Source organism: Ostrinia nubilalis, chromosome 13 (genome assembly GCF_963855985.1).
Source record: "Ostrinia nubilalis chromosome 13, ilOstNubi1.1, whole genome shotgun sequence".
NCBI classification, from domain to species: Eukaryota; Metazoa; Arthropoda; class Insecta; order Lepidoptera; family Crambidae; genus Ostrinia; species Ostrinia nubilalis.
The window spans coordinates 14,351,293-14,374,527 of record NC_087100.1 but is presented as its reverse complement, the minus strand read 5'-3'; the positions used below and the strand labels follow the sequence as shown (position 1 = coordinate 14,374,527).

Here is a 23,235-nt window from a genome sequence, read left to right as displayed (position 1 = left end):
TTTACAAAAACGAAAATAATCTAAAATAAGAATAAAAATAATATAAAACAATGTACATAAGTAAATAGAAAACGAAAGATGACGCACGACGAAAACCGGTTAGCACTCAAGGTCGAGTAAGATAATTTGGGTATTAAAAGAAATACTCTAGAATTCTCTCTTACTTGATAGGTTATCATTGTCAACAAGTTTAGTATCTAATTTATTCGTCACACCGTGTACATTTAATATTTGAGACGGAACATTAAAGGCTAGTTCCCATGGAAATCCAGTTATGCAAAATGTCGTGTGTGACACTTAGGCTGGGTTGCACCATTTTACTTTAACTTTGACAATCGTCAAAAATCTGTCAAACTCCATACAAAAAACACAGGTTATTGTCAAACTTAACTCAAAGTTATCGAATTACAAAGTACGGATCAGTTTTTTTCCCGAAAAACTGCTAACAGAACGTCCTGTTAACATTAATATTAAATTAAGCTTCATAGGAAACTCAAAAGCAAAGTCCCGTAAACCGAAGTAGCGGCAGAAATCGTGTATTCTACGGAAATATTGGAGCAATAAAACCGACGAATCACATCTAGATCCATTGAGCAGACCCTAGGCATTATTTCGGGGGGTGTGAACAAAATCCTAGATTAACATCTTAGGCTGGGTTGCACCATTTTACTTTAACTTTGACAAACGTCATAAATCTGTCAAACTCCATACAAAAACCACCGGTTATCGTTAAAGTTAGGTGGTGCAACCTCAGCCTTAGAGTCCGGACTCCTTGATGTCATTTTAAGTGGCGAAAAATTTTCGGCTCCTTACAAAAAAGCGATTATGTACTTAGTGATCAATAGTGGCATACTTAAGTGGATTTAAAGTTGATTTAGACGAATGAAACTCTGTATATTACTTATAAGCAAGATAGCAAGTGTTTTGAAAAGATGTATAATAAAATAGCACTAAATATTTTATGTTAAATACTTTTTTATACCTCAAAACTTGTCGAGTGACACGTATGACCTCCCCAACCCGTCTAGTGTAGGTATTTGCTATAATATTATTGTTTAATGAAACTAAGAAACAATTTATTTCATTGTAGCAATAATGATAATATCGAGTATTATTTTGCTTATCTTAAATAATGTAGCTGATTTTAATACCCAAGTACCTATCTAACAAACTATGACTCTCATAAATTGAATACAAGCTTGATAAAAAGTGACAATTGAGAGCTGAGGTTAATTTACTTTATAACTAGCGGCCGCCCGCGACGTCGTACGCGTGGATCCCGTTTTACCCCCTTCATCTATCTTACGCGGTTTAGATTTTTTCAAACTAATGTTTTTCCCGCTAACTCCCGTTCCCGTGGGAATTTTGCAATATCCTGTTGTAACTAAGCTTTAAGTTTACTAAGGTGCCTACATGCCAAATTTCAAGCGTCTAACTTAAGCGGTTTAGATGTATCATACAAAAGGATTTTCCCGCTAATTCCCGTTCCCGTGGGAATTTCGGGAATTGCTTGTTGTAACTAAGCTTTAAGTTTACTAAGGTACCTACATGCCAAATTTCAAGCGTCTAACTTAAGCGGTTTAGATTTTTCATACAAAAGGATTTTCCTAGCAATTCCTGTTCCCGCTGGAATTCCTAAGTATACCTACTTTAACCTGCCCAGGAGTAAATAATTGTACCAAGTTTCGTTAAAATCCGTCTAGTAGTTTTTGTTTTCTATAAGGAACATACAGACAGACAGACAGACAAAAAATTTACTGATTGCATTTTTGGCATCAGTATCGATCACTAATCACCCCCTGATAGTTATTTTGAAAAAAATATCTCATGTACAGAATTGACCTCTCTACAGATTTATTATAAGTATAGATAACACATAATAACCCTAAGATCATATTGCCCGTGGATACGCTCGCTTGTTTTTTTATTATTCCTAAAACCATTACTTTAATGATAGACAAGTTAAATTTGACTGACAGTACAACTTTTGTGAGTAATTTGTGTGGTTATCCGTACGCCATCAAGAAGTTATCAAGAACAGATTTTGATAATTTCTTGACTTCTTCTTGCAATTACTGCACTTAATTTATTATGTTTAAGCACTAGTAGGTACCTAAAACTAACAAAATCTAAAATATTGATACGAACCTACTATTAGTTCGTTCGCGTTAAGAATACATTCTCCGTCGTTAATATTTAGGACAAACTTTTGATTTTAAGCTTAATAAGACGCTGTATTCTATTAATTCATTCATCTATTAAAATATAAATTGTTTGAATTGTAACACCTCTGTGAATACACCTTTATCCTGCAGTTGAACTGATGATTCACTGAACCGAACGAACTAAAAGGCCCAGAACAGACGGTGAAACGCAACTGCAACGAAACTGCAACTTTCAGATGATTCTGATGAATGAAACTGAAAGTTTCAAACTGGGCGCGTCATGTGTGGTCTTTCAACGGACGCTATGGCAGAAACTTAGATGCAACTCAAAAGTAACTAGCAGTTGCAGATTCGTTGCAGTTGCGTTTCACCGTCTGTTCTGGGCCTAAAGGATAATGATGAATATTCCATTGTATTTTTAATTATTTACAAATATCCCCACTGTATAAAGTCATCAACAACACCATGCAGCCTGTCCTTATAGCACTCATCCAAGTTGAATGCAAGATTTTCGATTACTGATAACTCCGGGACATCATCAGTACGTGCGAAAAGCAAAGGCATTACTATTATAAACATTATCAGTCCAAAGTCCAATTTTTCTCTAAAATCATCCTCAAATTGCTTCTTAGTGTACATTTCTTTAGCCTCGATACCGAATTTGCTCAAAAAGCTTTCAAATGTACAGTAGTACAAGTCCTTGAGATTCTCCATGTGGTTTTTACGAAATTCCTGATCAGTTCCCAAGAAAATGAAGTATATAATATCAACGACTGGGCAGCCGAAACAAGCCAGTTGATAGTCGACAGGAACTACCTTGACTGCTTCTCCATCCTAAAAATAAAAAACATTGAAATAGCCAAAATTGATATTTTAGTCAATACCTTTCGTTCCTAAACGCACCAATAATTAGTAGTTGGACGTCACATTTCATAAATAAAAACATTTTCAAAGCTTACTTTAACTAATCTAATACATACATACATAATATACAGAAAAATTAAAACAATTTTTTATTTGGGTCTTGGAATGGTGCATTGAATTGCAAAACATCATGCTCGAATATAAATGCATAAGCAAGAACTACAAAAATGTTGTTGTTGTTATTTTCAAAATACTTACAATTTCTTGAAACATAATATTGTTTGCCCGAAAATCTAGATGCGTTATGCAAACGGCTTCATCTGGTTCGACAACCATACATTGCTGGAATTTTTTTATTACTTTTGGGAAAAAAAATTCAAGTTTCAATTTTGCAGTTTCATCTAAAGTTTCCTTTGCTTTGTCAAATGATCTTCTCAAATGAGTTTTAAGTTGTTCATTTACTTTAAACACCGACCGTAATGGTTTTATATTGTTCTCAAAATATTTTGGATTTTCATTCTGGATAACGAATGACATGGCATGAAATTTGGCAAGTTCTTTGATGGCCAATTCTGCAAATTTCAGAGAAACAACTTTTAATCTGTCGCCTGTTTTATAACCCTTGTATGAAACATCTTCCAAAATAATCACCTCATCATTTGACTCGCTGTATCCTTTCACGGTGTTGAATCTTTCTTCCACGGGTATGTTGTATTTATCTTCAATTTTTTCAAAATATTTAAACAACTCTCTGTAGAAAAACCCTTCTCTTTGATAAGCCTCCGAGGCATTGACGATTGTAAACTCTTTTTCTATGTGAATAATATTTTTCAGAAAGAGCCTCAATTCCTTGCTTTCGCCATCTTCAGTTTTTCCAGTTATGGTCACCGTTTGCAATGTTCCTAAATAATTTCCTCCGTTAGTTGTTAGATCTTTGACACTCACTACGTACGATCTGAGTTTTTCCTTGTCGATAATACTTTTAACGCTTTGTTGGACAATGGAATTTAACTCTTTAACGGATAATATATCGTCCTTATCGCACTGACTACTGGCCAGCATATTGATTTTATTTGTATAAACTCGCGTTGTGTAAGTCTTGTTCACTGCAAGACTGACTTATTTATATCTTCTGTTGTTCTACAACTGACCAAACAAGCTTAAGATCTTTCCACATTCATCATCTTTTATCTTAATGCGACAATGCAATACCTATTACTTAAAATGACTGTTTATTTAAATTACAAAAATACACGTTGATAAAATGCAACTCAGTGATCACGCGTCACTACATTTATTATAAAACTGTAAACTGTAAGGTAATTGCACTGCTAAATTGACATTTTGTTATTGTTCTGAACGACGCTTTACTTGTTTTAATTAAATGAATTGTTAGTTTGTGCTGCCTTCTGGCGGTGGAGCGTTGCAGTAAGTAGTTTTTGCCATGTAGGTATATGTACTACGAACAGACACGAAATGACAATAAACCGTCACTGTCAAAAGGGCGCGTAATCCCCGTCGTGCGTTGGTACCCGCTGAAAACCAGCTTCGTGACTTGACGACTTGTGTCATGTCACGATTTTTGCTGAGCATGCTACAATAAAATTAATTATCTATGCACCTAAATTTTATATTATGCTGAATAAAGCAATTCTATTCCATTCTAATTTTTATAAATATTTTTATATCAATAACTGTACCTAATATTTTATTTAGGCTAAGATCATAATTTAATACCGTCGTTTTAACCTAATACTAATGACCACTGGCAGCTGGACCAAAGCCTTACGCTTATGCTTATGCGCTGCTATCCAGGAGCTACCCACGACCTTCACCAGATCGTCCGTCGTCCTAGTGAGAGGCCTGCCTACACTACGTTTTCCAGTTTATTGACGCCACTCGAAATATCTCTGCCTGGCAAAGGCTATCAGCTATACGGGATAATGTGTTCCACCCACTGCCAGTTCAGAAATTCTGCAGATTTGAAAAGCTGCAAAATTCGGGTGTTCCCTTTGATGCTCTTATGGATCTCCTTATTTTAAAGTTCATAGCAAACTTATCAACTCGGAAAGAGATCAACACCGTATTGCCTTTCGCACGCTGTGACTGTGAGGCGTTTACGTTACGGTTCGGATAAGTGTGCGTTGCAGTATGAAGTTTCATCCAAAGAATACTGACCGTCTCGATTTGAACGGTTACGATCCCTTTCCGGGTTAATAAATGTGCGACGACTTTTAATTCGATCATAAAGGGAAACACCAGGCGTATGTCACCCATGATCTTGAGACTTCATATGAGGCCCACCGTTAAGGGAACACTTCTCAGTGCTATACCATAATTATGTTGATATTAGACCTGTTTATGAAAGCAATATTTAATTTTACTGACTGGGAAATAATCTTATTAAAACCTAAAGAAGCATTTATTTTGATTTGAATAGCCTAGTATTTTTAATGAAAACAAAAAAAAGTGTGTACAAAGAAAAATAAGGTGACACTTTCGTATAATAAAAGCTTGTGTATGTTTAAGAACACAGACGAGAAAATAAGAATGTAGTTTTAGAAGGCACAGTTAACACTCAAAGTGTCAAATAAAAAAAGTGTATTTATTTATTTATTTATTTATTATTATTAACTGCCGAGTAATTTTAATAAAAGACTATTTCAATGTGTTCTTATTTATTCACAAATAGCCCCACTGTATAAAGTCATCAATAACACCATGCAATCTGTCCTTGTAACGTTCATCAAGATTTAAAGCAATGTTTTCGATACCGTTCCCCAAATCAGGGATATCTCCAGGAATCGTGAAAATAAAAGGCATTACAGACATAAAAGATATCAATCCATACTCCAAATTCTCTCTAAAATCATGCTCGAATTGCTTTTTAGTATACATTTCATTCGCGTCGATACCAAATTTACCTAAAAAGTTTTTAAAAGTACAGTAGTACAAGTCCTTGAGGTCCTGCATGTGGTTTTTACGAAATTCCTGATCTGTTCCCAAGAAAATGAAGTATAAAAAATCATTGACTGGACAGCCGAAACAAGCAATTTGATAGTCGACCGGAATTACTTTGACAGCCTCTCCATCCTGAAAGAAAAATTAAAATAAAATTGACAGTGAAAAAATAGCATCTGATGCCAAAATTCCTTGAATTATGCTCCATCAACTACATCTTCGTAAGCACTTACAATTTCTTTCACCAATATGTTGTCTGGCCGATAATCTGTATGCGTTATGCAAATGGCTTCCTCTGGTTCAACAACCATATATTTGTGGAATGTGTCGATTATTTTTGGAACAATTTTTTCGAGTTTCAATTTTGCAGTTTCATCTAAAGTTTCCATTGCTTTGTCAAATGTTCTCCTCAAATGAGTTTTAAATTGTTCATTTATTTTAAATAACGACCGTAATGATTTCATATTGTTCTCAAAATATTTTGGATTTTCATTCCGGATAATGAATGACATGGCATGAAATTTGGCAAGTTCTTTGATGGCCAATTCTGCAAATTTCAGAGAAACTACTTTGAATCTGTCGCCTGTTTTATAACCCTTGTATGAAACATCTTCCAAAATAATCACCTCATCATTTGTCTCGCTGTATCCTTTCACGGTGTTCAATCTTTCCTCCACTGGTATGTTGTATTTAACTTCAATTTTTTCAAAATAATTGAACACCTCTCTGTAGAAAAACCCTTCTCTTTGGTATGCTTCCAAAGTATCAACAATTGCGAACTGATCTTCTATATGCATAATATTTTTAAGAAATAGTCTTAATTCTTTGTTTTCACCACCATCCGTTTTTCCAGTTATAGCCACCGTTTGCAATGTTCCTAAGTAATTTCCTCCGTTAGTTGTTTGATTTTTGATATTTGCAATGTATTCCGTGAATCTTTCTTTGTCAATTATATTTTTGACACTTTGGCGTACAGTGGATTTTAATTCTTTAACAGATAATATGTCATCACTCTCATATTGTTCAGTGGTTATCATTTTCAATTAACTAAAACTCGCGTTGCGTTGTTCAATACAAGACTCAGACTCAGATAACTGCCTTTTTATGATCTCAGTCATACCTTATATCAACTAAATATGTTTACGTACCTTTTAACTTTTATCTTGATATTAAAATGATAGTAACATTATCTAATGAGAATATTTATTTGTTCTAACATTACAGATAATAATATGCAGTGACAGACAAACACTTCTACACGTAACATAACATTCGGAGATCCTGGCCTTGCCAGTCATCATTAAAGCACTGTTCTGTTTTATAATTGTTTACATACTACAATTAAGTTGAATTTACCTATTCATTATTTTATACATAAGTTTTTTAGAATAGTAGAAGTAGTCCCAGTTTTTTGATACGTAGTTTTTATCTACATATTATTTTCTAAATATTAAATTTAGTATGCCTACATCCAGCCCCTCCCTGCTACCTTTATGAGGTCGTCTGTCCACCTTGTGGGTGGACGTCCACTCAGCGCTTTCCTTCTGCTCCAGAATCTTGCTGCCCCATTGGCCGTCAGTTCTGAATATTATGTGCCCTACCCATTGCCAATTCAGCTTGCTACGAGTAATTCAGGTGATAAGTGATAGGTATTAGGTACTTAATCACGAAATCGATCTATCTGTCATCAAGTCATCTGCTGATGTCTACTCTGATAAATATGAGCTGTCTTTTAAGGCTTTAAATTTATCACGTTGCCACCTTGCCATTACCCTCATAGACATTATAAAGAATAGAAATAACCCAGAGCCTTGGACCAATGTTGCAAATAAATATTCCATAGTTAATAAAGTGGTATGATGAAAATCTCCTCCGTATGTACAAACCTTAATTTAGTGTTCACTATGCAAGTCATCTGAGAACATAATATTATTATTGTGTACTAGGTTATCGCATCTCATCTATACTTAATATTATAAAGCTGAAGGTTTTGTTTGTTTGTTTGAACGTGCTAATTACAGGAACTACTTGTTCAATTTTTGTGTCGACTAGCCCATTTATCGAAGAAAGGTTTTGGCTATATACTTATACATGTATATATAATAATATAAACCCACAGCCAAAAGGGGCGGAGCAGTAAATAAAAATTTTGCAAAAACGGGAAATATTATTCAAACTATTTTCAAGCGTACGAAGTCACGCGCACAGCTAGTCATTTATAAGCAAGAGTACATGAATAGTAGATACGTATAGCTACAATTGGGTTTTGTTTGCCTACTTGTGACAATACCTACTGTCTTATAGCCATCTCCTTATCTACTACCACGTAAAAAATAAGAGGAGAATTATCTTAAACCAACCTTTAATAGTAGGTTGTATTAACAATACATTGTTGTTGCAAATTCGCTTCTTTTACAACTACATTAGATGCCATAGTGTTTAGCATGACGTGCTGTCGTATATCTTGGATAAGTGTACCTACCATGAGTTTACGTTAGGTGTGCTCGCTAGCGAGTACATCAAAAATCTCTATGAAGATTTTGTTTCTTGAAAGTAGCCGCTAGGGGCGCTGCACAATATGTCATACAATTAATGTAATTTTTTTACGTAGTCGCTAGTGAGCACACCTAATGTAAACTCATGGTAAGCACACTTATCATTAATCATCTATGCTTGTTCTAATCACCCAGCTGCATTGCCACCAGAGGGATTTAAAACTGCGACCACAGCTACCGTTGCAACGTGTTTGTAGTACCTAGGCGCTGATGAGTATAACAAGATTTACATTTAAATGTGTTTCGATCATTGGATGAAATAAAAATGACGAAATAAAATAAAAAAAGAAAACTTAAAATCAGATTATTTATACCTGATTTATATTAATGAGCAGCTAATGTATTTACGTAGCTGTGCTATTTTTAAGTTTAGGGTGTGTATTTCAATCTTAAACTACACCTTTTCGGTATTATTATAAATAAATAAATATCCTTGGACATTTTACACTGCGCTTCTAGTCCCAAACTAAGCAAAGCTTGTACTATGGGTACTAGACAACGGATATAAACATACTTAAATACTTTTTTTTTTTTGTAAATACATACATAATATTATACATAGAAAACACCCAGTCCAATACAAACAAATATGTTCATGCACACAAATGTTTGTACTGTCAGGCCTGGCTCACTCCGCGCGGTACATCCGATAATTACCTACAGCGAAGCGCCCCGCCGGCGGGTATTATATCAGTCGAGTGTCACGCGCGCGCTCGTCAGGACGCTGGCGTGCGTTGTAGTATGATTATAATTCTATGATCGAAGTATTATTTAAAAATGGACATAAAGAGAAAGAAATATTGTGCGGCGTTCGGGTGTTTAAATTCGAAAAGTAATCTACCGGATTTATCTTTTTTTTTCGCTTCCCAAAGATGCTGAAAGGTATGTTGGCCATGTAGGTAATCAATAATTCTTAGGATAGTATAGGAACCAAACCTACTATGACTACTGCTCAGAATGCGTTCGTTCGTTTCAGCCAAATGACGTCCACTGCTGGACAAAGGCCTCTCCCAAGGTTTACCATAATGAATGCATACTTACCTACATACGTAGGTCATTACAAATAAGTAGATTAATTATTTTTTCACTAGACAGCAACCCTAACAGCGTAAGAAGAGTTCAGAGGCACGCGATAGAAAGAGACAAAACTTGTAGGTGAATAAAATTGTAGGTACGTAGTGCTGTGCGAGCTGAATTCCACTGTATCGCGTCGTAGCAAGACTCGCATTTATTTAAATCGTCTTGCGGAGTAATCCTTCTGTACCTGTACTATTACTTATTCTGTGGTACTGTGCGGGAATCGAACCCGCAACCTCCGGAATAGTAGTCCGTTTCGAACCACTACACCAAACGGCCGACTAATATTTATTTTATATAGAATTATAATAACATTTATCTGCTGATGTCATTGTGAAAAGGTTTTGCAAATAGAAATCCATCAAATCAGACGTAAACGCATTGATCGCCATCGCCATCGCGCACGCGGGCTGCACGCGTTGGTTTGGTCGAAACTTTACTAACGTTCGGAACGGAAGAGTTCGTCTTCCTGTGTTTTTCTGATTAATTTCTGACCCTGACCTTCACTGGTTGGGTTTTTATTGGCGGTCAAGCTGTAAATCCTGGCTACACAGAAGTTGCAGCGGTGGGAACGAGAGGTGGGAATAGTTCCGTAACTCACAAGCTAGCTATTATTAAGGAAAAATATAGCTGTGTAAGAGTAGGCGCACACCGTTGATTTTTAGTTGACCGATAGTTGAGCCCGATTTTAAATTGTATGAAGATCGGCCAAATCAAATCGGCGTAGTGTGCGCACTCCCATACATGCCCATTGCCCATACTGATCAACTGCCCGACTAAACTATCGGCCGACAAAAAATCAACGGTATGCGCCTACTCTAAGCCTTGGCACAGAATAAATAATAGTAGTACCCTTGGTCAGTGATTAAAATTTGTTGTGGAGTTGTATCATTGTGGTATGTTTAGTACTAATAGTGTATGCCTCTCTTAATTTTTTATCTCAAAATTCATGTAGATCAGTAGGTACAATTCATAAACTACAATTCACAACATTTTACTTTACTTTGTTGTTACAGCATAAGTAGGTATTTAGACTGTTAAACATTCATACTATAAATAGCAGGATAAAGTAAAATAAAGTAATGATAATTTTAATGAGCTAATAAGTGGAACTGAGACAAACAAAAGAAAACAAGAAAAAGAAGATAAAAATAAACAAAAAACTGTAAATAACCAGTTTAATTACAAATATCCCCATTGTATAAAGTCATCGACGACTCCATGCAAACGGTCTTTATACCGCTCATCCATTTTCAATGTCAAACTTGCAAGTCCGTTCTGCAGCTCAGGGAGTTGGTCTGTCCTCGCGAAAAGAAAAGGCATGAATTGTATGAAACACATCAAACCAAAGTCCAGTTTCTCTTTAAAATCATCTTCGAATTGCCTCTTCGAATACACAACAGACGCACTGATACCAAAATCACTTAAAAAGCTTTCAAAAGTGCCATAGTACAACTCTTTAAGATCTTCCATGTGATCCTTCCGAAACTTCTGATCGGTCCCCAAGAAGATGAAGAATATGAGATCGGTGACTGGGTTGCCGTAGTATGCGAATTGAAAGTCAATAATCATTACACTTGAGGGTTCTCCGTTCTGAAATAGAGTAGAATTTAGGTGTTGGGTCAGATCCAAGGAACGTGGGTTCGATCCCCTCTGCGCCACTGGATTTTTTTGGTAAGCTCACTCGTAACACTAGCATATTTAGCTCACCACATGAGGTTTATGGGACTATTAGTAATTGTTTGTACTTTAACATTGCTGATATTTAAAAAACTTAAATTCAATCTGAACTGACTTTATCAGTGGGGTTCTAAATCAGACTTTCTTTAGAGTGTAAGTCAGTAAAGAAACAAGTGCGTGTCGGACTCACGCACAAAGGGTTCCGTACCATTGATTTATGAAATTAAAATTATTATTTTTTTAATTTTAGTTATTTGTATGAAAGATTACGCGGTAATAAGCGGTTTACGATTTACGAGGTATTAAAAAAAAACTTCTTACTAGATCTCGTTCAAAACAATTTTCGTTGGTAGTTTTTATAGTAATGTAAAACATATGTTTTTTTTAGATTTTTCATTTTCTTATTTTAGAAGTTAGAGGGCAAACTATTCGGTTTAGAAAAAAAATATTTTAGAAACCTCGATATCATTTTTGAAGACCTATCCATAGATACCCCACACGTATGTGTTTGATGAAAAAAAAATTTTTGAGTTTTAGTTCTAAGTATAGGGAGCCCCCAATATTTATATTATTTTTTTATTTTTGCATAAAAATCTTAATGCGGTTCACAGAATACATCTACTTACCAAGTTTCAACAGTATAGCTCTTATAGAGTCGGAAAAAAATGGCTGTGATATACGGACGGACAGACGGACGGACAGACAGACATGACGAATCTATAAGGTTTCCGTTTTTTGCCATTTGGCTACGGAACCCTAAAAAGTAATTATAATACTTACAGTTTCTTTCAGTAACAAATTATTTGGCTGAAAATCTCCATGAGTTATACACACAGCTTCTTCTGGTGCTATTTTAATGTAATTTGAGTACTTTTCTACCATTTTTGGACAAAAATCACGCAGTTTAGCTTTCGCATCACCTTCCAATGTTTCCATAGCTTTGTTGCAAGTATTTCTTAAGTGATTTTCAAATTCACTGTTAATATTAAACAGCGTGTTTAAGGATTTAATTTTGTTTTCAAAATATTTTGGATACTCCTTTCTTATAATAAACGACATGGCGTGTAGTTTGGCAAGTTGCTCGAAAGCCAATTCTGCAATTTTTTTCGTCATCACACCAAATCTGTTGTACGCTTTATAACCCATTTTGGAAACATCATCCAGAATTATCACTTCACTGTTTGTTTCGCTGTACCCCTTGACTGTATTTAGTCTTTTTTCTTGTGGGATGTTGTATTTATCTTCAATTGTTTCAAAGATCTTGAACAGCTCTTTATAGCAAAAGCCTTCTTTAAGATATGCTTCTGAAACGTTGAGCACAGAAAGTCGTCCTACTTCATTTATGATGTTTTTCAGAAACAGATGTAGTTCCTTGTCACCATCTTTAGTTTTTCCACTTACAGTTACAGTTTGTAATGTTCCAAGATAATTTGCTCCATTTGTTGTCACATCTTTCACATTCACTGTATAAGTTACGAAGCCTTCTTTGTTAATAATATGTTTGATGTTTTGTCGCACCACTGGATTCAATTCCTTAATTAATATTATGTCGTCTTTATCGCACTGAACAATAGGCGGCATATTGATTTGATTTTTAAATACGCATGGAACATGTGCATGCGCAAAACTTAAAATCAACGGAAGATTTTTAAAGTTAGCAGCACTTTATATGCATTTAGCCAGGTTAACCTACATTTTTTTTTCTGCTATAAGCTTGCAAAATGCTGAATGCCTTCACATGCATATTATTTTACCTGATTAAGACATTTTTAATATTGATCATTTTAGTACGAGTACATCCAGTTTGATCACGTCATGGCCCTAATATGTTTTGATTTTTAACCTTCTTTCGACTTCCAACATTATCTGCATTAAGATTAAGCACTCAATAATAAGTATTTTGTTACACACAGGGTTTGTATATGTTTAAATAAATGAATAAATAAAATGAAAAAAGGTTTAATTAATATCCCAATGATTGACAAGAACTTCTGACCCTAACCAGAAATAAATTCCGCTCTATTCTTAATGTGATCAGTCCTGTCTACTTCTGAACTTTTGTTGATTTTAACACGCTCACTGCGTAACCATTTTTCGTAGACTTTCAGCCAGTGCGTATGAGGTCTTTTCGAGTCAATATTGAACTTCTTTACAGTGCGTATGAGACCTTTTCTGCCTCACAAAATATTGTTTCTAAAAATACTTTAAATATAGCTCAGGAAAGACAATATTGGCTTGAAACTTTTCTATTATAAACTTAAATAGATGTTTAACCTTAAACTAGCTTCGCCCGCAGTTATGACATTTTGGTATTGAATAAATTAAAAAAATATATATGACATCTTTTCTGCCTCATTTCGCACTGAAAGAAAGTCCAATTTTTGTCTCGACTAGGGATGGGAATAAAACAAAATTTCAGTTACCATAAAATTATAATATTTGTTTTTAATTAAAGTGTTTTTCATTAAAACAGGGCAAACAGTAGGATTTGTCACACAGAACACAAAAAGTTTAAATTTTTTTAGTTTTTTTTTTGCAGCCTGAGTGCTATTTAGTGTTAGTCTTAATCTGTCGTAGCAACCTACGCAGCGCTTTCGTTGACCACCTTTTTTAAGCGAATGTTCAGCACATCATTGTCGGCCGTTTGGTGTAGTGGTTCGAAACGGACTACTATTCCGGAGGTTGCGAGTTCGATTCCCGCACACTATTTGTGTGCATGAACATATTTGTTTGTATTGGACTGGGTGTTTTCTATGTATAATAATATGTATGTATTTAAAAAAAAGTATTTAAGTATGTTTATATCCGTTGTCTAGTACCCATAGTACAAGCTTTGCTTAGTTTTCCCTTCCCCGCGGACCTCGACAACGAGTAGACGTGCCAAACGCTTTATCAACTTTAAAATAAATAATTAAATCTAAATTCTACAGTTTAAATGAAGTGAAAAATTAGGAGTGCATAAACAGGAGGATGTCCATTGAAGCGCAACAAGGACATACATGTGTGTGAAAGTGACGGCTAGCGGTCCCTGAGTGCGTCCTTCACTGCTGCCTGCGCGCACTCCGCACACCCGCGTCGACGCCTGTCTCCCTGGTACCTCGACCGCATAGTTGTAAGCGGAACTCACCTTCTGAAATAATCCGAGCAAATTCCACCGCGTGCGTGTGACCTCCTGGGCGGCTCTTGTTGCCTGGTACTTTCCGTCAGAAAAGAGCTGCACTTATCTACTTCGTAATCTGGCACCAAGTGCGAATCAATACCTACTTACGCCCTCTGTGACCCTAGTACAAAACACAAGAACATGCCTCTGAAGAGAACTCCCCCTCCGTCCGTATCCCCGCTACGCGGTGAGGCTGAGCCGGACGTGGCGGCTCCTCCATCGAGTCGCCCAGAAAGTAAGGGCGTCACACTAAGACAGAAACGCCCTCGAGAAGAGATTACTATGGGTGATTTCATGGACAGTATGAAATCTATGTTCAAGGACTTCAAGGACGAGCAAAATCGTAAGTTTGACTCACTGCAAAGTTCAATAGCGGAGTACAGAGACCAACAGGAAAAAAGGCTAGATTGTCTACAAAATAAGTTGGATGAAATTTGCAAACAAAACGAGGACATACGCAATTCTATTGAGTTTCTCTCGCAGGAAAACTCCGAACTTAAGTCAAAGGTCAATAAAATGGAAAGTGAACGAAAGGAGGACAGTGCTTACGTTAGACTCCTGGAAACCAAAATAGACAATCTAGAAAGACAAAATAGGTCAGCAAGTATTGAAATCCGTAATATCCCGGTACCCAAATCTGAGACGAAGGAAGACTTAATAAACGTTCTTCAGAAAATTTCAAAGGCCTTGAAGGTCGATCTGGCTGCTTCAGACGTCTCTGATATCTTCAGGGTCAGTACCAAGGTCCTAACAAACAAACCTATAGTCTGCAACCTAAATAGTGTACTCCTGAAAGAGAGGCTCTTGAAGGGCCTTAAGGACTTTAACAATACCCACAAAGCAAACAGATTCAGCACCGAACACATCAACATTCAAGGGACCTCACAACCTATCTTCATCTCAGAAAATTTGACACCAAAAATGAGAAGACTTTTCTTTCTTGCAAGAAGTTTTGCTGGCTCCAGTGGTTACTCGTTTTGCTGGATCTCGCGTGGACAAATATACCTAAGAAAAAAGGAGGGTGAAAAAACCATACGAATCGACTCTGAAGCAGATCTGAGTGGCCTGGAGAAGACCACCTGACTAGCCTTAGATAAGTTTAATTTTTTATACAATCTTGCCTTTGAAACTTTCATTTATAATGTACTACTAATACACACAAACAATCAAGCTTCATTAAAACACAACTCACACAAAGCACACACACTCTACTACACAACTCACCTCTCACAATCACTAAACACCCAGTACATATTGAATTTGTGCGTCTGTCCACTGAACAAATCGTACTCTTGTCAATCGCAATCGAATATAGTGAACCAGACTGGTAATTTCAACAAAAAACCAGGGCAATTTACACAGAATTTTAATCTCAGCAAGGATAATTTTACATGTTCCTACCAAATCTTATTAAATAATTATGGATAATACTACTATTAATACTCTAAATAAAGAGATTGATAATTTTCGCATTTTTGACTCCTACTATTGTTCTCCACAGGACTGTTCATCTTATATTGATCATAAGTCTGATTATTTAAAAATTTTCCACGTGAATATCAGAAGTTTAAGCAAAAACTTTGACGAGGTCCTGATATTTCTGTCTAGAATGAATACTGATCCGGATATTATTATCTTAACGGAATCTTGGCTCAGTAAAATTGATAATCTCCCTGTACTACAAGGCTACAAATCGTACAAATCTAACGCACAGAACCAGAATGATGGCGTTGTTGTTTTCACAAAATTAGGTTTAAAATGTGAAGTAGCTGTTGCTGACCTAAGCGATTGTAGTAGTTTGTTGCTCACTCTAAATGGGGCAATAGCAGTTGTAGCTATCTATCGCTCACCTTCAAACAAAAATATTTATAACTTTTTGGATTCTTTAAACGACTTATTACTCACCTTAGCAAAATATGAAACAACTGCGATTATAGGAGATATCAATATAAATATCTTGTCCGATAAGCGTGAACCGAGACCTGAGCCCTATCTAAATCTTCTGGCATCCCATGGACTCTTACCTGCGCATTCTTTTCCAACACGCGAGGACAGATGTCTGGACCATGTCATGTTTAGAAGTGGAAAGAGGATAGTAACACTAGTATTTGACTCTTACTTCACTGATCATGCTCCTATTCTGACATGCATCAACCAAATGAAAGTGACATGTCCTTCTAAGCTTATCTCGCGCGTAAATCTACACTCTATTGTCAATGAAATAGGACATACTGATTTCTCTGATATTCTAAACTCAGGTGATGCTAATACTGCTGCAAATATCTTGGTGTCCAAAATCTCAGAACTTATTACAAAAAATACAACAACTGTTAAGACTCAATGCAGAAAGCGAATCATAAAACCCTGGATCACTCCTGGCCTTTTGAGATGTATCCGGAATCGAGATCGATTACATAAAAACTCAAAATCTAACACTGATAATTATATAGCTAAAATCACTTACCTAAGATATCGCAATTTCTGTAATAAATTATTAAAAAAACTAAAACGAATACACGAACAAAATGAACTACAAAAAGCTAAGTACAACTCTAAAGCAACGTGGAATGTCATTAAAACTATTACTAATATGCAAACTAAGTTACCTCCATCTGAAGAGCTACTTACCCTCTCAGCTGAACCCGAGCCATCCTTGAATAAAGTGAACGACTACTTCATTAGTGTTGGGACTGATCTAGCGTCAAAAATACTATCTAGGCAACTTAATAGTACGAGCGAACCAGCCAATCGATCACAAAAGATAGATAGTAACCCTGTGGGAACTTCTATGGCCTTACTTGAAACCGATGAAGAGGAAGTCGCTGGTATAATTATGGGTCTTCGTTCTGACAGTGCCACAGGTTATGATGGAATCTCACCCACCATCCTTAAATCAGCGAGTAACTCTCTCGTACCTTTAATTGTACATGTTTGCAATCTTAGTATTGCTACTGGGGTTTTCCCTGACGCATTTAAACAAGCACTAGTGCATCCTATCCATAAAGGAGGGGATAAGCGTTCCTTAAATAATTACAGACCCATTTCTGTCCTCACTGCAATGTCTAAGGTTCTAGAGAAGATATTGAATAAGAGGTTACTAAGTTATCTGCACAAATTTAACATAATAGCACCGAATCAGTATGGGTTCAGAAGCGGCTTGTCTACTGAGGATGGGGTCATGGAACTTACTGAGTTTATAGCCAAAAATATTGACAATAAAGCTAAAGTGATTGGTACATTCCTTGACCTCTCCAAGGCTTTCGACACTGTTTCTGTTCCGATGCTGATTAACAAGATGGAACAAATAGGTATACGGGGAACGATTTTGAATATCTTTCGCGACTACCTCACTGGCCGTCAACAGAGTGTCAAGCTGGGTTCATACACCAGTGACAAGCGTCCTTTAAGCTACGGAGTTCCACAGGGTAGTGTCCTAGGACCTACCCTGTTTTTAATCTATATTAATGGCCTATGCCAAATGACTTTACCAAATTGTAAAATCTTAACATACGCAGATGACACGGTTCTTCTTGTGCATGGGGATACTTGGAAGCATGCCCGTAAATTGACTGAAGGTGCCCTAAGTGCTGTTGCTCAATGGCTTAATAGAAACCTATTAACTCTAAACGTGAGCAAAACCAAGTATATTACCTTCTCTGCTTCTGTAACTACACAACCAAAGGATCCTTTTGACGTGAAAATTCACACATGTGATGAACATGACCAAACCTGTTGCTGCCTATCACTGTCGCGTGCCAATGACATTAAGTACCTGGGTGTCCACCTTGACAGTACTCTCAGCTGGTCCACTCATATTGTTAATTTGACTTCGCGCCTGCGAAAAGTCATGCCGATCCTGAGAAAATTGAGAAACTCAGCTGATATAAATACCCTCAGGATGGTCTATTGTGCAATAGCACAGTCCATGGTGTTGTATTGTATCCCTGCCTGGGGTGGAGCCGGTGTCACTCATCTTCTTAGACTTGAAAGGGCGCAGAGAGCTGTCTTAAAAGTTATGACCGGGAAACCATACCGTTATCCAACTGCTCAATTATATGCTAATTGCCAGGTCCTTTCAGTGAGACAGCTTTATGTGCTTCAATTGATGTTACGCAAACATTCCTCGCTTCCCTTAGACGTGACCCTACAAAACCGGCGCACGACACACAGAGTATGTCACAGTGTACCTCATAGAACTGCTCTTGCGAGTAGACAATACTATGTGCGTTGTTCATTCCTTTACAACAAAATAAACAAAATCCTTGATATTTACACTTACCCACGTAACAAATTCAAAATTACATTGAAAAATTGGTTGCAAGATCTCACATTTCACGAAACAGAGAATCTCATAAAGTCGCCATAATTGATTGCAGTTATAGAGAGAAAATTGAGTGGTTGTCTATCTTTTACAGATAAAACCGATCCCAAGATCTACATCGCAGGGCTCTTTCTTTCTTTCCTTCTTTCTCTCTTACACACTCACTTGTTTTAATATGCACTGCACACGTACGTACAATTTCAAATACATATTCTACTCTCTCTTACACACACTCGACACACACACACACACACACACACACACACACACACACACACACACAAACACACGACACTCACACACTCACAAGTAGGTACCTATTTACCAAAAGCTATAGTACTTAATTAAAATTGTGTTTGGCATCATCAACTAAATTACAACTGTGAAATTAAATTGGTGGAAGAATTAGCGTCTGTCACACAGTTTAAATGTAACTAGTATAGACGTTAATGATCCCTATCTTAATACAGCTCCTATTGTTAAATGTAATTTTTTCGTTAAGATACCATGAGCATTGTTAATGACACAATAAAGTTATTTATTATTATTATTATTATTATTATTATAGTTTGGGACTAGAAGCGCAGTGTAAAATGTCCAAAAATATTTATTATTATTATTTCTTTATTCAATTTTCTTTCTTATTTTTAATTTTTTCTTTTTACAATGTACCTAATTATCAAAAAATAAAAATACATTATAAAAACAAAAATTTTAAAAATAGTTAACCCGCTGGCATTATTATTATCTGCCACTAGGAATACCTGAAATAAATACGTGCGTTAAGTGTATACAAATGCCATTTTTAGTTAAAAAGTCAGTGTTAATGTGTCACCGGCTAACAGCGTGCGTCCGTATCGAAACTTATCACATCACTACTCAAAATGCGCGGCGCCCGCGCCTCACTCTGTGCGGTTATGAGGCCTGCAATTTTTGAGGCAGTTCAGACCTCACGGCGCACTGAACGTGATTAATTTCTATCCAGTGCGTATGGGACCTAATCGACCTCATACAATATTTTCTACGTCATTATGCTAGGCTTCGTAAGAGAAGCAATTTGATATATTTGTCTCTGTTGTACTCATAGAAATTTTAAAATAGTCGCCCCCCGCACAGAGTGAGAGAACGCGATTATGACTGCCGCACCTGCGATAAGTTCTGCATGTGGCTTTTTAGACCTCATAACGCAGTGAGCGTGTTAATAAGTTTCGTTTAACTATTATTTAGTAAATGTATAATAATAACAAGGTGACACGCTGATAAATGATCACAATTTCAAATAGAAATTAATGTTACAATATCTCAAGTTCAAATGTAATATTTAATTTCATTTTTGCATCTTTTTTTTAACTGCGTATTGCAAGCAAAGATCATTTATTTATTATCGTTTCAACTGCATTAAGTCCACTACTGGACAAAGGCCTTCTGATTTATTCACATAGCGAAACTCGCTTCATCGCCCTTTGGGTGACCATGAGCCTTCTTATGAGGTCCGTAATTAAGAGACCACTTCTCTTTCTCTCACTTCTTCACGAACGAGAAATGAGAAAATACCTAGTCAATTTTAGGCACAGGCAATATTTAAATTGACTAAGTTATAAAACTACACTCAACATCAAATAAACCGCACCTTCCGCGACGCGAATTTAAAGATTTTCCTCTGACACAATCATGGTGCCCCAACAATATTGGTGTTATTTGAAAGCCCAATAAATATCCTTAAAGAAAAACACATTTAATTTCTTAATAAATGACCAAATAATGATCACACGTGTCCTCTTTAACAGATGGATAGCGATTAATCCTAACTTAACAGTTTTATAGCCATAGAAGTTGGCTCAAGCTTAACTACCTATTTTTCGAAGAAGTGACTGGATCCTTCTAAAGACACATTTTTGGGGTAAAAACCTTTCCTCTAATGAAATGAAATTTAGAACTAGGCTTTGAAATGGTGCCAATATTGGTGGGAAGTGGGGATACATACGTTTGAAAGTGCTTATCGCGGGAGGTGCGATTTATTTGATGTCGAGTGTATAATATTGTATACCTACTATAATTAAATTAACCGCAGAGTATTTTAAATAAAAGTCTATTGCAATGTGTTCTTATTTATTCACAAATACCCCCACTGTATAAAGTCATCAATAACACCATGCAATCTGTCCTTGTAACGTTCATCAAAAATTAAAGCAATGTTTTCGATACCGTTCCCCAATTCAGGGATATCTCCAGGAATCGTGAAAATAAAAGGCATTACAATCACAAAAGATATCAAGCCATATTCCATCTTTTCTCTTAAATCGTCCTCGAATTGCTTTCTGCTGTACATTTTATTCGCGTCGATACCAAATTTTCTCAAAAAGCTTTCAAAAGTACAGTAATACAAGTCCTTGAGGTCCTTCATGTGGTGTTTTCGAAATTCCTGATCAGTTCCCGTGAAAATGAAATATAAAAAATCAATGACTGGACAGCTGAAACAAGCACTTTGATAGTCGACCGGAATTACTTTGGCAGCCTCTCCGTCCTGAAAGAATAATTAAAATAAAATGGACGGCTGAAAAAGTATCCAATTAAAAAATTTCTTGATTCATGCTCCATTTACAAATAAGAAATGTTTTTTTTTTAATAATAGTTAAGATTTTCTAAGTACTTACAATTTCTTTCACCAATATGTTGTCTGGCCGAAAATCTGCATGCGTTATGCAAATAGCTTCATCTGGTTCAACAACCATATATTTCTGGAATTTTCCAATCATTTTTGGAACAAATTTTTCGAGTTTCAATTTTGCAGTTTCATCTAAAGTTTCCATTGCTTTTTCACATGTTCTCCTCAAATGAGTTTCAAGTTGTTCGTTGAATTTAAGCAAAGGCCGTAATGATTTTATATTGTTCTCAAAATATCTTGGATTTTCTTTCCGAATAATGAATGACATGGCATGAAATTTGGCAAGTTCTTTGATGGCCAATTCTGCAAATTTCAGAGAAACTACTTTGAATCTGTCGCTTGTTTTATAACCCTTACATGAAACATCTTCCAAAATAATCACCTCATCATTTGTCTCGCTGTATCCTTTCACGGTGTTCAATCGTTCTTCTACGGGTATGTTGTATTTATCTTCAATTTTTTCAAAATAATTGAATACCTCTCTGTAGAAAAACCCTTCTCTTTGGTATACTTCCAAAGTATCAACAATTGCGAACTGATCTTCTATATGCATAATATTTTTAAGAAATAATCTTAATTCTTTGTTTTCACCCCCTTCCGTTTTTCCAGTTATAGTCACCGTTTGCAATGTTCCTAAATAATTTCCTCCATTAGTTGTTTGATTTTTGACACTTGCTATGTATGCCGTGAATTTTTCTTTGTCAATTATATTTTTGACACTTTGGCGTACAGTGGATTTTAGTTCTTTAACAGACAATATGTCATCACTCTCATATTGATCAGTGGTTATCATTTTAAATTAACTAAAACTCGCGTTGCATTGTTCAATAAGACTCCGAATAACTGTCTTTTTTATGTTCTCAGTCATACTTTATATCAACTAAATATGTTTGTACGTAAACTTTATTTTTATCTTGATAGTAATATAAATCTAATATGACTATTTATTTGTTCATTAAATTTGGAGATACTGGCCTTGCCAGTCATCAGTAAAGCACTGTTCTGTTTTATTATAATTGTTTACATACTACAATTAAGGTGAAATAGTGAATCTACCAATTCATTGTTTTATACATAAGTGTTTTTAGAATAGTAGAAGTACGCTGGTCATCATAAAAATCGACCCACCCACGACAAGCACTTTCAAACGTATGCATCCCCACTTCCCACCAATATTACTATACTATATTACCATTTAAAAGCCTAGTTCTAAACTTCATTTCATTAAAGGAAAGGTTTTTACCCCAAAAATGTGTCTGTAGAAGAATCCAGAGTCACTTCTTCAAAAAATAGGTAGTTACGCTTGAGCCAACTTTTATGGCTATAAAACTGTTAAGTTGGGATTAATCGCTATCCATCTGTTAAAGAGGACACATGAGATCATTATTTGGTTTTATAACCACAAAAATTGGTCTAATTGATCCGAGGTGAGCCCAAAATGAGGTCTTTTTTTGTATGTTAATCGTTTATTAGGAAATTAAATGTGTTTTTCTTTAAGGATATTTATTGGGCTTTCAAATAACACCAATATTGTTGGGGCTCCATGATTGTGTCAGTAGAAACGAGTTTTCCTGTAAAACGTAGGTGGGCCGATTTTTGTGATGACCAGTGTAGTCCCAGTTTCTTGATCCGTAGTTTTTACCTACATATTTCCTAAATATTAAATTTAATTTGCCTGCATCCAGCCCCTCCCTGCTACCTTTATGAGGACGTCTGGTTACCTTTAGTTAAGAGTTACATGATGAAAATCATGTCCTCCTTATGTACAGACCATAATTTAGTATTCA

The 23,235-nt window shown here is 35.9% G+C and overlaps 4 protein-coding genes and 1 long non-coding RNA gene across 6 annotated transcripts in view; all 5 read right to left on the bottom strand.

Annotated features, from left to right (window-relative positions):
- Positions 1-23,235, bottom strand: part of LOC135077746 (uncharacterized) — a 200,608-nt gene that overhangs the window by 114,816 nt on the left and 62,557 nt on the right. The gene's annotated exons all lie outside the window — the stretch shown is intronic.
- LOC135077223 (uncharacterized) lies at positions 1,897-4,126 on the bottom strand. Its single transcript, XM_063971765.1, has 2 exons — positions 3,288-4,126; positions 1,897-2,999 (listed from the first exon to the last, which is right to left on the bottom strand). The coding sequence occupies exons 1-2, from the start codon at positions 4,089-4,091 to the stop codon at positions 2,592-2,594; spliced, it is 1,212 nt and encodes a 403-aa protein (XP_063827835.1). The 5' UTR covers positions 4,092-4,126; the 3' UTR covers positions 1,897-2,591.
- Positions 5,691-7,101, bottom strand: LOC135077222 (uncharacterized). 2 transcript variants are annotated; one of them, XM_063971763.1, is made up of 2 exons: positions 6,224-7,101; positions 5,691-6,122 (listed from the first exon to the last, which is right to left on the bottom strand). In XM_063971763.1, exons 1-2 carry the CDS (start codon positions 7,025-7,027, stop codon positions 5,712-5,714), a joined length of 1,215 nt encoding a protein of 404 aa, XP_063827833.1. In that variant the 5' UTR covers positions 7,028-7,101; the 3' UTR covers positions 5,691-5,711. The 2 variants fall into 2 exon arrangements, with proteins under 2 accessions (XP_063827833.1, XP_063827834.1); XM_063971764.1 differs by having other exon boundaries at positions 6,617-7,101.
- LOC135077221 (uncharacterized) lies at positions 10,787-13,162 on the bottom strand. Its single transcript, XM_063971762.1, has 2 exons — positions 12,083-13,162; positions 10,787-11,215 (listed from the first exon to the last, which is right to left on the bottom strand). Exons 1-2 carry the CDS (start codon positions 12,881-12,883, stop codon positions 10,805-10,807), a joined length of 1,212 nt encoding a protein of 403 aa, XP_063827832.1. The 5' UTR covers positions 12,884-13,162; the 3' UTR covers positions 10,787-10,804.
- LOC135077220 (uncharacterized) lies at positions 20,876-22,328 on the bottom strand. The gene is made up of 2 exons (XM_063971761.1): positions 21,438-22,328; positions 20,876-21,307 (listed from the first exon to the last, which is right to left on the bottom strand). Exons 1-2 carry the CDS (start codon positions 22,239-22,241, stop codon positions 20,897-20,899), a joined length of 1,215 nt encoding a protein of 404 aa, XP_063827831.1. The 5' UTR covers positions 22,242-22,328; the 3' UTR covers positions 20,876-20,896.